Below are 25,000 nucleotides of genomic sequence, written 5' to 3'. Positions count from 1 at the left end.
GAGCAACCAGACAGGGTTTTACCTGAGATAATCATTCAGAATATGATCTGAGTCACTCTGGTGACACACAAGAGGAGAAATACTTGATAAGAAGGGAAGAGACGTCACAATCATCCTTGGGTCCCAAAGGACTAAAGGTGTGGGACAAAGGCTAAGGTATACAGTGAGTGAGACTGGATGAAGGCAGCAAAGATTTGATGACAACTATTGCCATCCTCTTCCCCCCCAGAACCCTGAGTAGGAACCCCCACATCCCTGGCCTCAGGAAAATATGGTGATTTGAAAATATCTGTCTAGACATAGCAATGATGATCACATGTCCCTGGAGTCTTAGAAATACAAAAGTTTGTTCTGAACTAGTATCACATACACCTGAGTTAATAGGGTACATAAGCATTAGAATGTGTGCCTGTAGGTGAAGGTAAAATAAATAGAGGCTATTTAAAGAAGCAGACAATGAAAAGGCATGAAAAATTAGAAAAAGCAGTATAGTTTTATTTGACATGGAGTTTGGTGCTATTAGTTTCAGCAGGATCAACTATATTCAAGGCCATAGAATAAGCCTCAACAAATTCAAAAGGATTGAAATCTAATAAAGTATAGTACAAATTTATGTGACAGAATTAAGCTAAAAAAACAGAGTAATTCTGGAAAATCATGTTTGAAAATTAAACATCATGAAATAACCAATGAGTGAAAGAGGAAATCACAAAAGGAGTTAGAAAATATTTGAGTGGAATAAAAAAATAATATGTCAAAAATCAGTGGGAGGTAGCTAAAAATGGCCTTAAGGAAAATCTACAGCATTACATATTTATGTTAGAAAATAAGAAAGGTCTCAAATCTCTGAACTAAGTTGACATCTAAGAGCCTAAAGGCAAATTAATCCCAAAGCAAACAGAAGGAGGGAAATAATAGGATAAAAGCTAAAGTGGTTAAAAAAAAAAGCATAAATTGAATGAACTGAAAAAAAGGTAAGATAATAAAGCCATAAGTTGATAAAAATTGTCAAACCTCTAGGCATATTAGTGAAGAAAAAGCAAAAGACAGAAGGTATGATTTAATAATATCAGGAATGAAAGATATCACTACAGACCCTACAGACATCAAAAGGTAATACAGAAATATTATAAGGAACTCCATGCCCTTAAATGTGAAAACTTAGATAAAATGGACAAATACCTTGGAAGACACAAACTATTAAAGTTCACTCGAGAAGAAAAATAAATTGAATACTCCTATATCAATTTTAAAAAATTGAATTCCTAGTTTAAAAAACTTCTGACAAAGAAAACTCCACATCAAATGGTTTTATTGGTACAAAAAAAATCTCACAGAGTGGAAAATATATTCAAAACACATATCTAATACAGGATTCACAAAGTACATAAAGAACTTTCAAACCTCGATAATGAAAAACAACTCATTTTTTAAAATGGGCAAGATGGGCAAGATATTTGGACAAACATTTCATAAAAAGCTATATGAATAGCAAATAACCTCATGAAAATGTATTCATCATTATTCATTCAAGGCATGTAAATTAAAACCATATGAGATGCTAGCACCTATTCAACTAGGTAAAATAAAAGAAAATAAAGAAAAAGTAAAAATATTAAGTGCTGTCATAATGTGGAGCCGTTACATATTGCTGGAGGGAATGCAAAAGTATTCACTCACTTTGGAAAAATGTTTGGAAATTTCATATGACTTACCTATTTTGCCACTCGATATTTATTCAAGGAAAAAGAAGACATAAGTGTACACAAAAAACCTGCAAGTGAACACTTATAGCAGCTTTGTTCATAATCACCCCATGTATCCTTCTGCTAAATGAATGAATTAAAAAAAACCCCACTATATCCATGCAGTGGAAACCCGCTTAACAATAAAAACAAATGAACTGCTGATACACGCAATATGGATGAATCTCAAAAGCATTATATTAAGATTAACAGAATTACTAAGACTACAAGGTATGATGCACATGACATTACAGAAAGAAAACTCTAGGGACAGAAAACACTTCAGTTATGGGAGAGGCTGGCTACAAAGGCCAGGGCATTTCTTGTGGTAAGGAACATTTCCACACCAAGATTAACATGACTGCATATTCTTGAAACTCACAGAACTGTAAACTAAAAGGTATGAATGTTACTATATGTAAATCACATCTCAATAAACTTGATTTTTCATTTAAAAAATATTTTACAGGGGTTTTAAAGAGCTGTTTATCATCACTAATCTCCAGGATATATAAAGAACTCAAAAAACTTAACACCAAAACAAAAACAAAAACAAAAACAAATAACCCAATCAATCAATGGGCTAAGGAACTGACCAGACAGTTCACAGAAGAAGAAGTTCAATAGATAAACAAACATACGAAAAAATGTTCATCATCTCTAGCAATTAGAGAAATGCAAGTCAAAACTACTCTAAGATTTCATCTTACTCCTGTCAGAATGGCAACCATCAAGAATACAGGCAACAATAAATGTTGGCTAGGATGCGGGGGAAAAAGGTACACTCATACATTGCCTGTGGGACTGCAAATCGGTGCAACCACTATGGAAAGCAGTATGGAGATTCCTCAGAAAACTTGGAATGGAACCACCATTTGACTTAGCTATTCCACTCCTCAGTTTATATCCATAGGACTTAAAATCAACATACTACTATGCCACAGCCACATCAATGTTTATAGCAGCTCAATTCACAATAGCTAAACTATGGAACCAACTGAGATGCCCTTCAACAGATGAATGGTTAAAGAAAATGTGGTAATATACACAATGGAATATTACCCAGCCTTAAAGAAGAATGAAATTATGGCATTTGCAGGTAAGTGGATGAAACTAGAGAATATCATGCTAAGTAAAATACGCCAATCCCAAAAAACAAAAGCCAATGTTTTCTCTGTTAAGCAGATGCTGATCCATAGTGGTGTAGGGGGTAGGGAAGAATGAAGGAACTTTAGTTTGTGCAGAGGGGATTTAGGGGAGGGGTGGGGCTGTGGGGATGGGAAGGACAGTAGAAAGAGACAGACATTATTACCCTATATACATGTATGATTACACTACTGGAGTGACTCTGTACCATGTACAGCCAGAGGAATAAGAAGTTGTGCTCCACTTGTGTACAATATGTCAAAATGCATTCTACTGTAAAACAAATTAATAAATTTAAAAAGAGCTGTTTATCAGGAACATGTGCAATGAGGATCAGGCAAATGAATGAGATAAAAAAAAATCTCATAAGAAGGGAGCACACCTACTTAATCCAAGATGTAGGGAAACTAAAGAGAAAAAAACTTTTCAAGGCAGGATAGAACCAATAAGCTAGGGTTACGGTATTTGCAACAAATGAGCTTCACCCCAACCTGAGAGGTCATCAGGAAGTAAAGTGTATATCCTGAGAAATGAGGAGAATTTGCAGCTGCTTTAGACCTGAGGCAATTGAATCATCTGAAGAGGGGGGTAAGTTAAGATGGTCTTTAGGACTGCTGAGCCCAGGTGTGCATATTCTGAAAAATCCTTGCTACCTAAGTGTAAGTCAAACTTATAAATATGGCAGGAAATCACTCCCAAGATTAGATGAATAGTCAATTAACTTTGAATTTCTCAGAAAGTAGATTATGGGGTTGGGGCTGTAGATCATTGATAGAATGCATGCCTAGTACGGGTGAGGCACTGGGTTCAATCCTCAGCACCACATAAAAATAAATAAATAATGTGGTGAGCCACTTCTGTCGTTTCTGCAGACTATGGTCGCCATTACGAGATGGCGCTGGCTCCGCTGTGGTATGTGACAAACAACTCCTTATCTGGGAGAGTTGGCACATGATTTTCATCACCCTGGACACCACCCTGTGAGAAAGCTCCACGCGGCAGCTTCGCATTGGGGCTTGGGATGCTTTATTAAGGCTGGGAGGGGCATCCGGGAAGAAGAAGAAGAAAGAATAAGAAATATCAAGGGACCTGAATAAACTGCTGAGAGAAGATTCCCGAGTGTTGCGTCTTCCTTGCGGGCAAGGGGTCGCGACAAAATAAGATAAAGTTATTAAAAAATGTTAAAAAAATGGATTATGCTGGGTGAACATGACCTAATCAGGCAAGCTTTAAAGAAAAAAAAAAGGCTGGGCTCTTCCTGAATGGAGATTTTCCCATCCAGCTTGAAGAAGCGAAAGTTACCTTAACTGTGTTGTGAACTGCCTTTGGAGGAATCCATGAAGCAAAGACCTGAAGGCAGCTTCTAGAAGCACGGAGAGGTCTTTAGTCTCCCATCAGCAAGGAAATGGGCACTAAATTCTAACAACAGTTATCCTGGAAAAGTGACCACAACCCTCAGATGATCAAATCCTGAGCTAACACTCTGACTCCTACCCAGTAAGACTGAGCAGAGAACCCAGACCTCTGACCCAGAGAAACTGCAAGACAATAAACTTGTGTGGATTTACACCATTAAGTTCATGGTGATTTTGTTATACAAATAGAAAGCCAACTCAAAGAGTCATTAATAAATTAAAATGTTGTTGAGCTAGTTTAGTCAATGAGAATATTTTCATGATTTTTGACCCCAAGAGTCCTTCAATCAATAGTAAGTTAGTTTGAATGATTTACTATTCATTGAATCAAAAAGCATCACAAAAGTTAACATCATAAAGGGAAGACTAAGGGGACCATGTCTTGGAGAATAATTCATGTAAGTTCTGTCTAGTGGTGGCCCCAGAAAGTCCATCATAAACTGGTGGAGCAGTCTTCCACTGGAGGTTCCTTGGCCTGGTCTCCTCACACTTGATAAAGTGCTGTCCCTACAGGCTTCCCTTCTATAAAGGTCACCACTTCATGACTGCAGAAACCCAAGTACTATGTCTCTCTCTGGGCTAGACACCCTCGCATAGGTCTCCAGGGCCAAGAACACATCCAGGGTAGAAGGACATCAGCAGTTACTGGACTTTCTTAACACTGACCATACACATTTCTGAGGCTGGGCACCAGGAAATAATCACTTGATCTTCATCACCATAAAAAAATGCATGAATCATTCCTCAAGAGTCTCTCTGCATATGTGAAAACAGGAAGTTTTATTTTTCTTCCCCCAAATAATATAATTTGAATCCTCATAGTAGAGTGTGGTACTCTTGCAAATTAAAAAGAAAAAAATTGTACTCTTCATTTTCACTTCAATTTTTTAAAATTACACATTTTCATGAGTTTATTAGTACTTTTATGCTGACATTATTAGTTTTAAATATCATGTGATAAAAATGGAACCTATAATAACTTACCTTGTAACTTTTTAGTCTGATGAAATCAACCTTCATAGAGACAAACCGATCTGAATTTCGGCTGATGTTCTTAAGGTGTTCTACAAGATCAGCACAGAATTTGTAACCACCTTTAAGTACACACAGGACCATAATGTCGCAGTATCCAATGTCTTTCATTATATCCTTTGCCAGCCGCTCAATTCTAAAAGCAGTAAGGGATAAAAGACATATTAATAAGTGCAACCATTTCTGAGCATTTTTGTTCCTTTAATAAAAATGCATGATGTATTATTCATATTAGGTTATTCAGAGGACTGTGGAGAAAAATTTGGGGAACAGAAACCTACAGACAGAAAGGCTTTGTTAAAGATGGACACAGAGTGTTCGAAATATACTTCTGATAGCTACATCTTTAATGGCACATTCTTGATTCTTCATGTCACACAAATTATTAAGGTGTAAAGTACAAAGTCAAAGGACATGCATGCTAATATTTTATCACCCCAGTGCCTAGTTGTTAACAATGTATGATGGTATCTGATGACGTGTTAACTTTATAGCAGAGGAAAAGGAAATGGAGAGTGACTCACTCACCTTATATTATAGGAGACTGGAGGAAAAGTCAAGCCTATTGTAACTATCAAAAGAATAATGTGTCTCGTAATTCAACAGAGGTAGCACATGGCCTGTGTGAAAGGTGCTCCAGAATGCAATGCCACAGGCAGTGTTTCCAGGGAGCACAATGCTAAGGATGCCCCCTGGAGTTGTGCAAGAGCCACAGCCTTGGTCTGCTACCTATTGCTGGTTCGAACTGTTCTTGTATTTGTTTCAAGTTGTCTATAAGTCTATTGCCCGTGGGCCATATAACATCAAAATCTAAATGAAGACGGGATCTAAGATACATACTTTTAAAAATATTCCCATTGGCACTCCAAACAAATAGAATTAGATTAAAATAGATAACTAGGTGATACACACACACACACACACACACACGTATATAAAAAATTGTAATACATGTATTCAACATACACTTAATATATACTATATATACAGCATAATATATTTTATATGGTATGTATGTATGTATATATATAGAGAGAATGGTAACCATAGTTTCAGGCAATGTTTCTCAAAATATGATCATCAAAGAATTCATATCAGAATACCTGACATGCTCCTTAAAAAGGGACATTTTTTTCTGCATGGTGGAATAAGAGGGTCAACATCTTGTCTACAAACAAACAAAGCTGGACAAAATTCAAAAACAGCCATTTTAGCACTCTGGAAATCAACCAAATGCATATAACAAAGTAGACACTTAATCATGAAAACACTGAATACTGGAGAGAAGTCAGTGGCACTCTTACCTGGGGATGTCCATCACGCCACAACTCCCACCCCCCAGCTGTTTACCCATGTTGTTCAACCAGCATAGGATTCTGCCACAGGGAATTCACCTGACTGGGAACCCTGTAAACTTACCTGGCCACTTCAAGAGCATGGCTCCATTACCCTGAAGTTGCAGTCACAATTATGTAACAAACTGGCCAAGAAGTTGGGATCAGATGACTGGAGTCACAGGGAAGGGGTACACAATTATATATGTCAAGTTGACCAGAGGCTACACATATACATCCCTGAATGATGGAGGCTTACATATATGTGAGGAGGAGATGGAAGACAGCTAGGGGTGGGTGTGAAGAGTGGGAGTAAAAACCAGGGAAGACTTGAAAAAGGTTGGTTGGAAACTTGAACATATTGGCCAGCCACAGATACATCCAACAACAGAGAGGAGCCTTCGTGTCTCTAAGTCTTCTAACCACTGTAGACTGAACACTGTGCTATTTAAACACAGGGGTAAACCTGGTAAGCTTTGGGATGCTTTATTAAGGCTGGGAGGGGCATCCGGGAAGAAGAAGAAGAAAGAATAAGAAATATTTTTAAAAATAAAACCAAGTGTCAGACACCGTGGCACACGCCTATAATTCCAGCAGCTCAGGAGGCTGAGGCAGAAGGATCGCAAGTTTAAAGCCAGCCTCAGCAATAAAGTGAGGCACTAAGCAACTCAGTGAGACCCTGTCTCTAAATAGAATACAAAATAGGGCTGGAGATGTGGCTCAGTGGTCGAATGCTCCTGCGTTCAATCCCCTGTACCCACCCCCCTCAAAAAAAAAAGTTTGCTAAAATCATCAAATCATTCACCAACCTGAATTTTGTAGTATATAATTATTACCTTAATGTTTATTTTAAAAGTAAGAATGGACATTCGTGGTCCCCAGCCCAGACTATTGATTCAGGGTTTCTAGACATAAAAACATGTTCACTGAATAATTCTATACAAGGAGAAAGCCCAGGGTCATTTTATCCTGTATTAAATCATGTTTTAGATCTGGACACAATTAACAAAATTCATAAAATTCAAGTAAGAAAACCAAAAATTTGTTTAAACTAGGGGCCTCCCAAACTGCTGTTAAGGGAAATCTCTTCTCAGAAGTTACAAAGAGGTGAACAATATAAAGTCTCCCTCTACATAAATAAAGTTGATTTAATTTCTTAAGTCAAGCAGGTCCCCCCTGCCATTTTCTGTATTTTAATAAGCTAATGTTTGTTTTCAAGTGCCAACTGGGAGATTTACCAATCTGGGAAATACAAAATTTCCCAAGCTTATATGATCATGGAACTTTTCTCCCCTAGGAGAATCAGGCTTATAGTCCATGAAAAAGTCATCTGAGGCCATGAGAAACCCGAAACTAGAACTTATTTTAATAATATATTATAAGTTGGGAGAAGAAGCAAAATACAAATCTTATGTAACACAAAATCTTAGAATTTGGACAAAGGAATAAGGCTTCTGTTTGCTTACTGACAGGATTGGTGGAAATATAATATCCTGGTAAGGTGACCATTTGGTGTTTTTCAAACTTTGTTTTGTTCTGAGTACTTAGTTCATAAAGTTAAATTTTAACTCACAACAGATTAAAGAACTAGAGGCAGAGGAACTACACTATACGACTTGAGGAAAGGGTACCTGTGGGATCCCAAAGTCTCAACTTGCTCTTACTCCCCACTGCCTTCCCTATTTGAAATCTGGGCCTCTAGATAATCTCTAGGATTCCAGAAAGTGCCTTATAAACACCAGGACACTCTTTCCATATAAATGTGAAGGCTTAAGTATTTCAACCTTTGTCCAAAAACTTAGAGGTACAAGAACAATCTTGATATCAAGACAGTTTTGTTAAAGGATATGACCTATAGATCCTGATGCTTGTGTTGGGCTGAATTGGATGTGGACCCTTAAAACCAAGAGTAAGTGGGCATGACCCCACGGGCTTTAGGAGAAATGTTTTTGGAAAAGTCAACAAGCTCCCAAAACCCAAAGGATGTCAATGTAGGAAAGAACTAGAAATTGTATACTAGAAATAGTTTTCTGCAGATAATTTTAAACTGCAAATACTGTCATTACCTAAACATTACCACTGGCCAGAAAACACAATAGTACAAAGACTGGCTGACCTGTGATACTTTACTTGTTCCAAGAGAATTGAAAGTAAGGGCTTTAAGGGCGTGTCCTGCGAAGGCAATGCCACCTCTTCACTGTTTCTGGTTAACTCAAGGGTCTGTGAAAGGCACGAGGCAAAGGTTTGGGGGTGAAATCAGTGCTTTCCCAGCACCTATTTCCATCTCTTTGTACAGGACATTGTCCATGTAAGGCTGGTACTTACAACAGCTTCTGTATGTGTAGTCTTCCTAGCATCCCCTCTGGACAAATGTCCAAGGATAGCATTCAGTTAAAGCACCAATTCATTGCATTCCAAATTTGCTGTCCTATAAAATTGTCTCTACTACTCTAAAAAGGGGCTTGGACTAGGGAACCCGAGTACATTATAGGAATCACAAAACAATGAGCCAGCCCAGCACAAGACCAAGGTTAATACAAAAAATACCACTCACCTGTCCACAATGATGCCATGGGGTATGAGCACATATTCCAAATCTCCGTAATAGTGCTGTGGGTACGTGAATAAATCTAAGTCGTACCCTGGCCAGCTGTCTGTAATCTGTAAATTAAATTATTTTGGTTATGGTATTTTTCATTAGATTTTTAAAAACATAAATAAACAGCAAGAACAATAAATTTTTCATTTAACATCAAAATCATACTGAACACAAAAGATGGATCTACAGATCTCAATGTTGCATAAAATTATATTCTTTCAAATTCTGAAAAAGTGAGTGGGGAAGGTTTGTTTGTTTACTGCTAAAATGAAAAGAGTGTTTCATTCCCAAATATTCGTATCATACAATAAAAACATAAATTTGATGTCTTATAGTTAAACTGATAGCATTATTCAGAAAAGTAGGTATGTGTAAGTACTATGGGTGTTGCTCAGTGATATAGTGCTTGCCTAGCATGTGTGAGGCCCTGGGTTTGATCCCCAGCACTGTAAAAAAGAAAGAAAGAAAGAAATATATATATATGTGTGTGTGTGTATGTGTATATATACATATACACATACACACACACACAACTTATAAAAATATAACATTTTTTAGTATTGGGGACTGAAACCAGATATACTTTTCCACTGAATTATATTCCTAACCATTTTTAATTTTTATTTTGAGACAGGGCCTTACTAAGTTGTTGAGGCTGGCCTTAAACCTCTGATCCTTCTGTTTTAGTCTCCAACTTGCTATACATATATATGTGTGTGTGTGTGTGTGTGTGTGTGTGTGAACATATAGACACAGTATTATTATGATACATTCTTATATATGTCACTACATTTCTATTCATTGTCAATGCCTTATATGCCTGGGAAAGGTCACCTATAAATAGTATATTTCTCCTGGCATTAAGAGTGGACCCAAATTTTGACTGGTCCAGTCAATATAGTAAAGATTTAAAAGGATGTACTAGGGTAGGAACTTAAGTCAGTCCCTACTGGGAATGTGATGGGAATTGGCCTATCTGTAGAAAGACTGTTAGCAAGTCTTTACCTTGCTTAGGACTCATTGTGCAAGTTTCATGGTCAGAATGATAGAGATGGAGGAGAAAATGCAGGTACAAGTGGAGTTACTTTAACTTTCAGATCATTTAGAAAGGATGCAATAATGAATGCATTATATACTCAAACCATTACATACTCAAATATGCTGTATCTAGCTTCTTGTTCTTTCTCCTGTATACTTTCACCAGATTCCTCTGTCCAGCTATGGGCTTTCAAAGCCCTTCATAATGGAGACCCATCCTAGCTTTCCAGCCCAACTCCCTACACCCATTCCATTCTCAGACAGGTGTCCAGTTGTGATTCTTCCCAGCTCAGTCTGTCCTGCACCCTGCACCTTTTCCTTTCTTCCCCCTCTACCTCGATATTCCAAACTCATCACCTTCCTGAGAAGTTCAGGTCAGCTCCCACTTCTTCCTGGCGCCTTGCTGACGGTTTCTACCCTTTGATCTTCTTTCTCAAATTCCTGGTGCCCCTTGCAGCCCTCTGTTCTAACAAAGGCTCCAACAAAAATCCATGGAGAACATTCTTGCCCCTTTCATCCTAGCACTCACTCCGTCCAATCTGCTGTTGGTTTAGAGCCCATTCATTCCCTCTTTAGGACACTGCCTGATTTCTACCCTTCTTCTCATGCGGGACTCAAATCCAGTTCTTCTTTGCTGAGGTTTTGGAAGGGCACTTGAGGTCCAGCCCCCACACACTCTCATTCGGTTCTGGTTTCTGAATTGCCAGGCAAACCAAACTCAGGTTATTTATCCCTCCCCTGTTTCAGTAAAGACCAGCTCATTCTTCTACTTGCTCAGACCAAAACCTTGAAATTGTCCCCGATTCTTTTCTTCCATCCCGCTCACGCAACCCATTAGCTCAGTTTACCTTCAATTCCTTCAAAATCTAAGCAGGACCAGTCCTGAGCACCTCCACTGCAATCTCTCCACACCCATCTTGGTGCATGCCACTGTCATTTCTCCCCAGATGACTGCAGTAGCTGTCATCTAGTCTTCCTGCTCCACTTGCAGGCCCTGCACGTGGCAGCTAGAGTGCTCTATTTAAAATGTGCATCATTATCCTAGCAGACTTGTGCTCAAATTTTAAGAGTTTATCATTTCACTTGGAGTAAAATCCAAAGTCCTTGCCGTGGTCCATACAGGTCTCTCTCTCTCTGATGTATCCCCTGCGCTTTCTTCCTCCTTCACCCTACTTCAACCATTGTTCTCCTGCTGATCTTTCAATCTGCCAAGCATGTTCCTGCCTCACGAACTTTGCATCTCCTATTTCTGTTGTCCATAATACATTTCTACTAACTGTCCACGTGGCTGCCCTTTACTTCTTCCAAGTCTTCATTCAGTGCCACCTCAACAAAGTAGGCTTCCCTGACCTGTATATAAAATGGCACCCCTCCCTCCCCACTCATCTCTGTATTATTCTTATCCAGTTTTACTTTCCTTCATAGCATTTATTATCAATGGATGTGATGTGTGTGTGTGTGTGTGTGTGTGTGTGTGTGAGTGTGTGTGTTCTGCCTTGTCTCTTCTCACTGGAATGTGAGCTCCTTCTGGCAGAGAATTCATCTTATTCTTTGCTCAATCCCCAGTGCCTAGAACACTGACTTGGACCGTGGGAAGTGCTCAAAATGTTCAATGAGTGAATGAATGATCATCTCTACCCATGTGCTACCCGACTATCTGAACTTCAGCCCCAGCTCTCGGTTTGTCTCCTTGCAATGAACAGCACCACTGTTCAAGGCTCTGGAGAGTCATATCTATCATATCTATTGGCAGAACCATGGCCAAAGTGTGGGCGTCCTCTGCATACTTGAAAAGCATCACATTTGCTCTTCTTCTGCCAACAAACTGGCTTTCACCCTGAGGATTCCTTGGGCTGCTATAACCTCTGACAACACAGCAGCTAGTCAGAGCCTGGCCTAACAGCTGCACTTGAGAGACCTCCAGCCTCCAGAAGAGCCTCTGTCAGGCCATAGTAAAGACCATCCAAGGACCCTGAGGAGCACCGTCCCCCTTGGAGATCATATAAACACTTTCTGGCTGCCCTTCTTGACCACACACACTGCCTACTCCACTTCCTTTAGCCCTGCCATTGGTGAGAATATTAACAGGGGGTCTTCTGAGTTCATTATTTTCACCATGCAATCCTTTGCTGCCCTCTGCTCCAACGGAATCTCAGAGGCAACTCTACTCCTGCTCCTCTTGCAGGCCCTCCACGTAGCAGCTGGAGCGCTCTGTTTAAAACATACATCATTGTCCTAGCAGACTTGCACTCAAATTTTAAGAGTTTATCGTTTCAAGTCTCTTACTACTGTGATGTTAGGGAAATTACTTACTCTTTCTGAAACCCAATTTCCCCCTCCTTTAAGTAAAGCACAATAAAACCTGTGGACAGGGATGTGGCAAAATAGAAGAGAGACAGAATACAGTACTTAGAGTGCCTAGTACATTAATTAACATATAACAACTGCTTAATAAATGATGCTAGAAAAGATAAGAATGCCAAGAAAAGGGAAAAGATGATTAAAAAATGACAAGATAAAATCCATGCATAAAAAGTATAATGGCAATCCATAACTCAGAGACAATATAAAGTGCAAGAACATAAACTTAAAATCTACATATCTGGGTCAAAATTGTTAGCCATGGGACCTTGGGCATATTAACATTTCTAAATTTCAATGTATTCATCTATAAGATGAAGTCAATGCTTGTATCATATGACTACTGTGAGGATTAAATGAGAGAGATAATGGTTATAAGACATATAAGTATTTGGTTTATAGTACTTATGCAATAAATGTTAACCATTTAGATGTACAGAAACATCAACTGTTTAGTTACAAATTATATGGTTTAGTTCATTGATAGTAGTACCTCAAATCATCAAGAATACAAACAATAATAAATGCTGGCAAGGAGGGTGGGGACACTTATACATTGCGGGTGAGACTGCAAATTAGTACAACCACTATGAAAAGCAGTATGGAAATTCCTATGAACACTGGGAATGGAACCACTGTATAACTCAGCAACCCCACTCCTTGGCATTTATCCAAAGGAACTAAAATCATCATACTATACCGATACATGCACACTAGTGTTTATAGCAATGGAATTCACAACAGCCAAGTTATGGAACCAGCTTAGGTGTCTGTCCATCAACAGATGAATGGATAAAGAAAATGGAGTTTTACTCAACCATAGAGAAGAAACGCATTATGTCATTTGCTGGTAAATGGATGGGACTAGAGAATGTCATGTTAAGTAAAATAAGCGTGATCAGAAAAATCAAGAGTTGAATGTTTTGTTCCATCTGTGGAAGCTAGAGACAAAGAAAGAAAAAAAGGAATCTCAGGAGAATAGTAGGAGACTAGTAGAATACTGGAAGGGTATGGAAAGGAAGGAGATGTAGAGGAAGGGAGGCAGAGGGGAAAGGGGAAATAATGGGGAAATGAAATTGATCAAATTATGTGCATGTATGAAATATGTCACAATGAATCCTATGTATAATTAAGATGCATGAATAAAGCACTTTGAAAGTTGATAAATATTTAAAAAAATAGTCAATATGTCAGGTGCCAAAAATAATTAAAAATAATGAAGTGACTCAAAGCTCTTTGCCAAAGTCTTATTACCCTAGTGAAAGCTGTAAACTTAAAGTAGAAGAAATTGATTTCTCTAAAACTATTCTAGAATCCCTGTAGGCCATTATTCCCAATTAATCTGAAATGGTGCTTTCATTGTTGAGATTAAAGACAAAGAGAGATGAAGGAATTACCGGTTTATGTTTTGTTACATTTAAGGTGCATGCTAATTGTGTTGCAAATAAATTGAATCATGGAGGAATGGGGGTTGCTCTGCACCTTAATAATTATGTTATTCATTTGCTTTTTTAAAAATCACAAGAAGAAAACTTTAATAGTTTCAGTACCAGAGATAACATGCTCTAAGTTTATTCAGCACAATGCTTTCTCTGTTCAAAGAGGCAAAATATCACCAAGCTGGGGAAGTGACAAACACATTAAATGAGTCATTTTATACAGCATTCAAATCCCAGAACTAATTCTGATTCTCTTGTTCTCATTTGAAAGTACACTGAAACCCTTCTCTTCAAGTCATTAAAAGTGTGGGTTTTTTTTTTTTCCTCCTGAGATTATTTCTTGCAGGTTTAATTTTTCCCCAGGGAGAAAACAGTTTGGAAACATCTCTAAGCAGCTAGTCTCTCTCTGCCTTTGTTCATTTCTGAGCTCACACACTTGACCCCACTCTCCCCTGCAGGCCACTGACACTGGTTTTCGGGCTCACCAGCAAAGAAGAAAGGAGTCTCATCCCTTAGCCCTGATTCAAAGAATCACAGACAGGAACATCAGTTGGCCCAGCCCAGTGCCAGGAAGGGTAGTGTAGTATGAGGGACAGGCCACCTGAAAACCACACTTCTGGAACAAAGGGTAGGAGCGGTGCTAAATGAAGGACGCTATGTTCTGCCATGAGAGGAATAAGAGGGTTTTGATAGATCATATAATACCTTGTATTCCACAGGCCTTCCTCTTCTGTAGTGGGTTCAGCATTTAGAAGGTAAATTATCACAACCAAGTAAAGCTGTACCTACACCTTGTTTTGCCACTCTGTCCCCATGGAGGAGAGGAGAGAAGAAGAGTCAACCGTAGGAGAAACAGAAATTTTAGACTTGTATTCCTACCACGCACACCTGTGTAGGTACTAACTCTGGCTCTTTTGATAATGCTTTGGTAAAAAAATCAAACCAAACCGAAACAAAAATATCTAAGAACCTGACCCCTCAAAGCAAGATGGGGCAGAAAAGATCTTTTCTCTCCCTGAGAAGTAACAAAGACCAACCAGGAGTTCAGTGACCTCACTAGCTCCAGATCAAGTAATGACCAGTTCTATGCAAAATTTCTCAGCTCAGGGTCTACACACATCTCTTATTTAATAATTAGTATATAATATTTTGTTGTCAATAATCTACTAATGATTTATTGTCAATAATCTACTAATGTTCTACCTGCCCAATTTAACAAAGAGCCACTTATAGGCAAGAACCATCTTAAATCTCTGAATATGCTCTTCTCTTGCACACATTACACTGTCATGCTTAAATCATCTGGTTCTATTCATCTCCACGTTTCTGCCAACTCAGAATTTTCCTCTCCACCTCATTTCTGGACAACTCTTTCGATGATTTACTCCAGTACTTAACTTGATAATTCTTCCAACTATCCCAGCTTGTAGCTCCTCACCTGCCTTTCATCAAGTTACTTCATCTTAATTCGACATTAGCAACACGTTCACATAGCCCCACAGAACTGAGAAGCATCCCCAACTCTAGAATCCCCCACCCCCTGGAATCACAGGTTCCTATGCAGCATAGTGTTTGAAGCTGGTTCAAATTCTGCTTCTGCCATTTACTAGTTATATGACCTTGGTATGTCCATGTTCTCTCAGTACCTCAATTTCTTCTTCCATAAAATGGACAGTATAACCGACCTACCTCACAGATTTGTGAAAGATTCAATGAATAACAGTAAAAGTGCATAGGGAGGGCTGGGGTTATGTCTCAGTGACAGACGGTTTGCCTCACATATATATGTGAGGCACTGGGTTCGACCCTCAGCATCACAAAAAATAAATAAACAAAATAAAGATATTGTGCCCAGGTATAACTAAAAAATATTTTTAAAAAGCACATAGTGAGTGCTCAATAAATGCTTGCTATTGTTACATGCTCCCCCTTTTCCCCCACTGGTACCAAAACTTCCTTTTGATTTTTTTGCACCCTACCTTTAAGGGTTCTCTATTTTACTCTCTCCAGCTTTCCTTTCCCTCCCTAGCTTAGGAGTTTCCTTCCATCAGCATCTTGAATTTTCTCTGAACTTGACTTGCCTGCTTATTCCCAACTTGAGGTTAATCTAATTATTCCAAGTTCTGCTGCAGATGATGACATATATGCAGGGGCCACTTCCATCCTATACTGATTATTTCCAGCTCTGATGGGCCCTCATGCAGTTTAGCAATTACTCATCAGATCCAAGCCCCACAGGAGCTGGTACAAACTGTGTTTCCTTTCCCTGTACCCCTCACTACTTCTCTGCATCTTGCTTCCAAGAGGGCCTCTATTGATAACAATAAATTGGACTATTTACACTGTTACCTCATTTGTTTTTCAGGCTTTAGTAATCTACCTATATGATCATAGTGTTTTTAGATTTACTTTGTTCTTTTTTAAGAGTGTCTAGTATTATATGGTAGTACTACATTGTAACATTCTACCATGGGATGGTTGTTTAAAGGATTCTCACCACGAACTGGTCTGTAATTGTTAAAACCAAAGGCCTCTTTCCCACCTTTATCTTACTTGCTCTTCCTGCAGCATCTGACACTATTGATGACCTCATGACCCCCCACCAACCCCCTACCATAAAATTTTTCTTTGGGCACCTACCTGCTGCCCTACTAGCTTTCTACTCTCTCCCATGCTGCTGTTCCTTCTTGGTCCCTTTGTTCCCCCACCCCTTTTATATTTGGGGCTTTCCAGGCATCTGTCCTTAATAGTTTATACTTTTTTGATTTTCACAGGATGTCATCATTCACTCTTAAACATTAAATATTACTATTTTGTTGTTGATTTCCAAATTTATCCTATTATTCTCAGGAATTCAATTGTGAATTTCAAAGATTCTATAAAGCATCCCAACCTGTGAGTCCTATAGATTTGACTGATTGGAACTTAATGATTTCCCTTTTCTTATTTTTATCCCTCTCCCAGTCACCTCACTCCTAGTCCTGTCCGTCCTCTCCATGGCAACTGGAGTGATTTTTGAAAAAATAAATCAATGCCATGATTCCTTTGCATTTGGTATGTGGCCCTGTGTCTTGAAATCCTCGCATGGCTACCTCCTGTCTACCCACCCGTCAGATCTCAGCTCAAATGTCACAAAAAGAGCATAAGTATTGATCCCCATCCCTCCTCCAATTTCTCTCTGACCTGTTACCCTCTTTCAATTGCGCACATCACTATCTGAAATTATCTCCTCTACTTATGCACTTTCACACTGCTTGCCTGTGTCCTTCCTCTAAAATGCAAGTCCCAGGAAGACGGGGGTTTTTGTCTCGCCCCCTTGCTGCAATAGCCAGAGCCTAAAACAAAACACCCCTTGGAACCCAGCAGGCCAGTCAACATGTGTGGCATGAATAAGTGACCTCCACCTCTAAGAAGGAAAGGTCCTGCGGTTAAGTTATGAACTGAGCAACATGCCGGGCTCAGTGGCTCAGGCTTATAATCACAGAGGAGGCTGAGGCAGGAGGATGGCAATCCAGGCCAGCCTCGGCATTAAGTGAGAATCTCAGCAGTTTAACAGGACCCTGTCTCAAAATAAAAATAAAAAATAAAAAGGGCTGGGATGTTGCTCAGTGGAGAAGGGCCCTGGGTTTGATTCCCAGCACAAAAACAAAACAAAACAAAAATTTTAAAAACCACATTTCAACCTGAACAGTTCTATTTGAGTGAAGGTGTTTCTTTCTCCACCCTCTCATCCTAATTCAGTGGATTCATTTTCACAGATGGTCTGTGGATTACAAGATGAACTTGAAAGAGAATCTTAATGGTAAGTGAGCCCCACTCATCTCCCTCACCACCTTTTCACACTAAACCTGACAGTGTCAAAACCACCACCATCCATGATTTGATCCCAGGATCCTGAGAGATGGGATCTGGATCACACCTCAAGGAGTCCCAGGTTAAGAGGCTGAGGTCTGTCCCTCCCCGACCTCTCCATCAGGACAAACTACCAGATATTTCACACACATGATCTCCAATTCTCTGGGCAGGCCTGGCTTGCTATTTCCCCCTTTCCAGACGAGGCAAGGGTCACTCCAGAGCCTCTAGTTTGCGCGAGAACTTGTGCAGAGTCCCTCCCCCAGGTTTAAAGACTTCAAAGCTCCTACTCCGTCCTGGAGAGCTACTTTAATAAAGGGAGCTACTTTATTTCCTAGCTGCTCTCAGGAATCCTCAGTATCTTTTTTGGAAAACAAAACTTGAAGCCCACACTAGAGGAGTCAGGGTGCAACACAAAAAGGACAGTCGCCAGAATGGCAAGTGAGGGTCTTCCCAGACCCGCCCGCTCGCATAAGTGACTTCTGGAGGCTTATAGGAGTGGGGACCCGCAAGACGCAGGTTTATCGCCAAGGTAGCGGTTTTGGTCAGGGAAGGAGGGGGGACATTGAGAACCAGGGTAAAGGCACGTCGGTATTAGGTGTTTCGTGAGTTTGGGGGGCGGGGAAGGGAGGATTGGGTTTGGAGGTGGAAAGGATCCCCGCCGCGAGGGAAGAACAAAGCAGTGGCCCGCACTCCCCCGAAGGCATTTCAGGCATTTCGTCTAAAAGGAGGGTGCCAAGAAGGGAGGGGAGGGGAGCGAGCCGGGAGCTCACGACTCGGTCCCGAAATCGGGAGTTTGCATTTACCACGACGCCTCGCCCGCAGTCTGGCGCCTCCTCCGAGCTCCCGGCCATGTTTCTCCCGGGGAAAGCGGGAAGGAAAGACCGGCGCGGGAAGGATCCGGGAGGCCCGGGCTGGGCTGGGGGATGGGACGTGGGGATGGGGATGGGACCGGGGCCGCCCCGCCCTCGGCCAGCCGGCGGGAAAGCAAGCCTGGCGCGGCGCCAGCGCCTCGGCCGCCGCACCCCCTACCCCCGTGGGTCCCCGGGGCGCAGCGCGGGGAGCAGCTGCGGAGCAGCGCCCGCTCCACCTGAGCGCAGGCCCCGGGCGCGTCCCTGGCGGCCGCCGCCTGCCGCGTGTCCGTCTGCGAGCTCGTGAGCCCCGTCGCCTTCTCGCGCCCCGCAGGGACTCGCGACGAGGAGGCAGCCGGCGGCTCGCTCGGTGCGGAAAGAGAAAGCGCTGCCCTGTCCCCCTGCCTTCCTAAATCCGTCGCCCCAGCCCCCGGGCTAGCAGTCTCCCTGACTCCTCCCTACATTTTTATGCGCCCGTTTGTCCCCAGTAAATGCGTGAAAGAGCCGCGATTCTACGGGTTCTCGAGTTTTTTGGTTGACAAAAAAATATCCTGGACGGTTTCAAATCCTCCAACCTCCGGGCCGGGAGTTACAAAGAGCCACGCGATTGCTTTTACCTAGGACCATACCCTTGGCGATGGACGTTGGGCCTTTCCTTAAAACTGCGTTCCCGGCAGGGGGCAAAAGAGGTTGTTATAAAATGACTGTATCTGCTTTACCACTCAAAACACCAGACGGTCAGACTTTAGTTGTTTCAGGTTGCAGTTGAAAACGACGGCTCTCCCTGGTTAGAAATCTTTGTTTTATGAATCTGTTGTTAAATCCAAACCCTAATATCAGTTCCCTCCCAACCCGATGTCCTGGTTCTTTTTTTCCTCCAGGGCCCTCCTTTCCCTGTATTCAGGCCTCTGGTCTCTGACATCTCCTCAAAGGTTCCACACAGCCCGGCTTCCAATTGAAGCCCTGAATTGAAGACAGATCCCTTGACTCAGCCTCTCCAAAACACTTTTGATAATCTTGGGGTTCTGGCACAAGGAATGCTGATTTTGCCCGGTTTGAAGGGAAAGTAGTTATCAGTTCATGTCACTCTGGGTTGGCAAAATAGTCACTCAGATGTGGCAGTCCCACCATGCTCAGCACCGCTGGCCTTTGATGTGTCTTCTAAATGTTATGTGCAGTGAAAGGGTTCTCCAAGATTAAGCACCAGACATGCGGTGACTCCCTGCATAAATGAGAGATGTTTCCTAGTGCACAAATGAACATTTTTCTCTCAGTCATTGTCCGGAGGCCCTTATATTGAACCATTTCTGTAGTCTGCCTCTTTTCCCCAAAATCAAAGACCAGGCCTAGAAATCATATTCATAACCAATTTCGCTGGAATTTTCAGGAACTGAACAAAGCTATCATGATGATCAAACTTTTGAGTTCACTGGACTGGTTAATGCAGCTTTGCTGGTCACACTGCTTCCCACTGGTTATGGTGGAGAAGATCTGTGGGGGAACCAGAGTTCAGAACTGGTCAGAGACACCCAAAGGACATGCTGTGGGTGGTTCACAAACCTTAGTGCTTCAGTATCAAACTTAGCCATCCAAGGCTCAAGGAAGGAAGAGAAGGAAGAAAGAAGGATTGAGAAAAGAAAAGGATAAAAAAATTAAAGGAGTAGTTGCAACATAGAAATTAAAAAGCAACCACTGTGGTCCAGCCCGGACATTGTGGAAGATGTAAGGGAAATGGTTGATAAATCTTTTTTTCCTTGCAAAGACCATTAATTTAAACATAAAACCCGGTAGGTTCATAATGAAAACAAACAAACAAAAAGTAACTTTTTGAAACACAACAGGAATTTTATGAATGTACATTTGAGAACACCCATATAGAGCTTTATAGGACATTTCATAAAGACCACAGAATTGTAAATAAGTAGTTTTTTAAAATTAAATCATTTTATTTATCATCTTTGTATGTTATAATATTTGCTATGGTCTGATTATACTTCTGTACATTGGACAGCATTAATGTAATATAATATTTGATATCAAATGGTATTTGCAAAGACCAGTATTGAAGAATAACAACTCATTTGTTCAGGATTTATTCTTAATCCTTCATTATGAGGATTTAGAGTCAAAAAAATTCTTTTTAAATCTCAAATTTCTGTTATATATCTAGTGGTATAGCTTTAGACTAGGATTCCAGTGTTTCTAGTAATAATTCGTATGACTTCAGCCAATGAGACTGAGTCAGTTATATCAATGTAGTATACTTCAATTTTCTCATCTTGAAAGGGAGCAATACATTTCTTTTCTACTATATATAATAATGAAATTAATGTGAGATAAAATATGAGAGAATTTGAAAAATGCTATCAAGCTGTAAATATTATTAATTGGAGATGCTGTCAAAAATTCATGCCCAAATATAAAATTATTTCATGTGAAAATATTAGGGAATTGGGGCTGGAGTTATAGCTCAGCAGTAGAGCGCTTTTCTCAAATGTGTGAGCCACTGAGTTCGATTCTCAGCACCACATATAAATAAGTAAATAAAATAAAGGTCCTTTAACAACAAAAATATTTTTTAAAAAATTAGGGAATTAACTTTTGAAATTGATGTTAAGTTACTAATCAAGGTGACAATCTGGTACTGGTATGAGGATGAATATAGAAAAATGAGAAAATTATTAAAATAATGGAATTTTCCATTAAAAATGATGTTTTAGCTCAGACTGTATATTTTCTAATAATTCTTTGAAGGATCTGCAAGAATAAAGACATGCATCTTTGCAAAGTTAGTAACTTCTAAGTATGTTTGCATTTTTCTGGCATTCCCTTTACTTCCTTTTAGTTATAGGTTCTTTGCATTTTAAATTTTGAAATTATCTTGTGCCACTATCATGGTGAAAACACAAATATTAATAATTAACTGAATTCTCCACCAGATTGGAGACTTTTGTCCTGTAAGTACATACAAATCTTTTGACATTTTGGTAGTTCTTTGGTTTCTGCCAATATGAATCTGTTCTTGAAGGAACAATTCAATCTATTCACCTAGGTATTCGTAGCTAGTTGCTTAGTGATACTAGATTGGAAATTCAGTGTCACTAAGGGCATTTAATTCTAAGCCCTAAAACAAAAATAAATAAATAAATTTTTAGGCTGGGAATTGTGTTGAAATACATAAACATCTGAAACTTAATGACTCAGATCGTTAGTCACAGAGTTACTGGTTAGAATCTGGACGAAATCCACTGTGGACAAAGGCCAGTAATAATGATGATGATATTTTTGCTTTTCCATAGTGCTGAACAAAACACTCTGAAAATGTTAGAAGCACAAAAGAAAAAGTGGCAGGATATTTTCCTGTAAACACAGGCTAAGTAAGCATCTTGCTAACTTCAAGGTAATTTTCCCAATCTATATAAATACAGCAAAAAGAAAGGTAATTACAAATAATTATAACAAAAGCCAACTTAAGCAAAAGGCTCATTAGTATTCGATTAACATAGTAACCCTTCTTTCCTAGCCTCTTGTTTGAAGCAGACTGGATCCAATGTGTACAGTCCTAGAGTGTTTAAAAAAAAAAAAATTGGCTCCCTAGTAGTTCATACAAATAAAGCCAGGAAAATTACTATAAAATTATTTATAAATAATTATAAAAATTATTATACTTTCGTTAATAATTAGCCTTCCGATTGAGAATACACAGGGTAGATTGAAGCCTGCTCTCTTGCAATAATGTCAGACATGAGCAATATCATCAGCAGTAAGTATTGGGCTGCTTCAGAAATATCCTCCCACTATCTTCCCATCTGACCAGATCAGGAATTGGATAGCTTCAGAGAAAAAGAATAATGTGTCCATGTGTTCCTCCAGATCTCACAGTCCTGGCAGCCAACCTCAACTCTCTTGGCCACTATAAAGCAGTCACTGAAAGGACACAGCTGCAGGAACGAGGGACTAAGCACTAAATAAATCCACAGGGCTGGAGGCAGAAGTTATATACATGACCCTAGCACAGCACTCTGTGGCTACAAATGAACAGATTAGTACCTAATGGTGCTGTGATAGCTTGTGCAAAATTAGGTGGTGCTTCAGCCACTGCTGAGTTTGGAAAGATGTCCACTTTGAAAAACGAAAACCAAAAACCGCACAGAAAACAAAGGGCCTCCTTAATTGACAATAACTTAGGCTGACATGATGGGGAGACCAAGGACCAACTTGAAAGGAGAAGTTTATTCTCTTAGCTATAGGCACGTGTCTTCAAATCAGAGTTGATGTATGGTACCCGCAGGTTATAGTCATTGCCAGGTTCTGGGTTGCATTTTAGAGTAAAGGTGGAGAAGCTTGGGAAGCCCTTTGGGGAGACATGGCTTGAGGGTGGAAGAAACTGAAGCAGAGATTGAACATTGATAACACTTCCCAAAGTGTGTTTTGATCCCCATTTTTTTAATGTTTGGGGAAGACAATGCTGTGATTTATTAGGTCTGAGGAGCCATAAGATAAGCAAAGTTAAAACAAACCTCTATGTTGTTGGATCTCCAGAAGCCTTTGATATGCCAATATACACTGCCAATGTTCAACAAGACTTTTGCAAAATGGATTGTATCTGAAACTTCTTTTGACAATGGAAACCCTTTTAGAGGGTGGGAAAAAGTTTTTAAAAATTGCATTATTGGGCTGGGGTTGTGGCTCAGTGGTAGAACACTTGCCTAGCACGCATGAGGCTCTGGATTCGATCCTCAGTGCCACATAAAAATAAAAGATAAAGGTATTATTGTGTCCACCTACACTAAAAAATATTTTTTTAAAACATTGCATTATTATGAAATACTTAAATTTATGGCTTTATTGTTATCTGAAAATAAGAGACTTATAGGGTCTTATAGATACACTAAAATCTAAGAATTTTTTCAACCTATGCATTTGTATTATTTCTTTTTAAAAAGGTGAAATGGGCTGGATATTTTGGCACATGCCTATAATCCCAATACACAGGAGGCTGAGGCAAGAAGATTGCAAATTCAAGGCCAGCTTGGGCAACATAGCAAGACCTTGTCTCAAAATTAAAAAAAAAAAAATTAAAAAGGGCTGGGAATGAAGCTCAGTGGCAGTGTGCTTGTCTAGCCTATGTATGGCCCTGTGTTCAGTCCTCATCACTATAAAAAATGATGATAATGATGACGACAACAGGAGCTAAAAAGGACATGGTTTAGGCCTTTTTCAAACTCTGAAAGACTTTTTTGGCTTTATTTGTAGTTTGGGACATCCTTCAAGTTGATGTGAATCTTTGTATTTGTCCTAAAAAACAAGGAACCTATTTCCACCTGCATTCTTCCCCACCCACCACTACCTTCTTCTGTCCCTTTAGGTGTGAACAAAATCAGTCTTCTGAGTAGCAAGAGAGATGAAATCCATCTTCTTGTGGCAATTCCCTTTTTGCTTCTCTCAGCGAAAATGCAGGGGCTAGCAAAGGCAATTGTTTTTATACATGGCCAGCGTGTAGAATAACCTGGTGAACCAGGAAGCAAAGCTGGGCTGCTATCACAGCTCACACAGGGTGTGGGCCTGCTAGACTCGTGGTGTACACGTCCAGAACAAGGAGAGTCTATTGCAGCACCCACATTAATAATCCTGTGGTTTACATGTGGAAAATGGAGTTCTTTGTGTTTTCTAACCAGGGATCTCTTAACTACACTTACTCCCTCAGCAGTACCTGTACAATTCACGGCAAGTTGAACCTGGCTCGCAGAGGGTCCCATTTGCTCAGTTTTAGCCATTCTGTTTATAACTTTAGGAAAAGAAAATTAGAAGGCATTTTTTATTCTGTTTTAAATCAGTATATAAAAATTGGTTCAAGCTTGAAAATATAGGAAAAAAAAAAATAGAACTGAAATATAAAGATGTTGGTATCTTCTTCTAATTTTTGTGAGTCTGAAAAATTTCTCTTATGTAGTTGTAACCAAATGCTTGCTCTTGAGTTCGTATCCTTCTTTTCTGCTTTGCACTTCAAGTAAAATAAACATATTTTAACACAGAGTTTTTCCATGGTATAATGAACGTTTTGAAATAGCAATGCCATCATTTATTTAACCATTCCCAATATATTTATATTACTCACAAGTTTTGATTTTATAAATACATATAAATATGTGTGTTTGTAATAAAACATTTATATGCATTCTATTTCT

At 39.7% G+C, this 25,000-nt stretch overlaps 2 protein-coding genes across 4 annotated transcripts in view; one reads left to right on the top strand and one right to left on the bottom strand.

Moving 5' to 3' along the window:
* Prtfdc1 (phosphoribosyl transferase domain containing 1) overlaps positions 1-18,869 on the bottom strand; it is an 87,540-nt gene extending 68,671 nt beyond the window's left edge. Inside the window, exons 1-3 of the mRNA XM_027953117.2 lie at positions 18,768-18,869; positions 9,227-9,333; positions 5,291-5,474 (exon numbers count right to left, since the gene is read on the bottom strand). Coding sequence (XP_027808918.2) covers positions 5,291-5,474; positions 9,227-9,333; positions 18,768-18,815 — 339 coding nt within the window. The 5' untranslated portion in view covers positions 18,816-18,869. The remainder of the gene's footprint in view (positions 1-5,290; positions 5,475-9,226; positions 9,334-18,767) is intronic.
* Thnsl1 (threonine synthase like 1) overlaps positions 1-25,000 on the top strand; it is a 115,808-nt gene that overhangs the window by 32,812 nt on the left and 57,996 nt on the right. Inside the window, exon 1 of one of the 3 annotated variants that reach the window (XM_071599824.1) lies at positions 18,240-18,493. The exons of 1 other annotated variant lie outside the window; for it this stretch is intronic. The gene's annotated coding sequence lies outside the window, so the exon portion shown is untranslated. Of the gene's footprint in view, positions 1-18,239; positions 18,494-25,000 lie in introns of those variants that run through there. One more of the 3 variants, XM_071599825.1, reaches the window with a different exon arrangement.

This window comes from Marmota flaviventris, chromosome 12 (genome assembly GCF_047511675.1).
Source record: "Marmota flaviventris isolate mMarFla1 chromosome 12, mMarFla1.hap1, whole genome shotgun sequence".
NCBI lineage: Eukaryota > Metazoa > Chordata > Mammalia > Rodentia > Sciuridae > Marmota > Marmota flaviventris.
The sequence above is the reverse complement of the archived record's forward strand: the minus strand, read 5'-3'. Positions and strand labels throughout refer to the sequence as shown.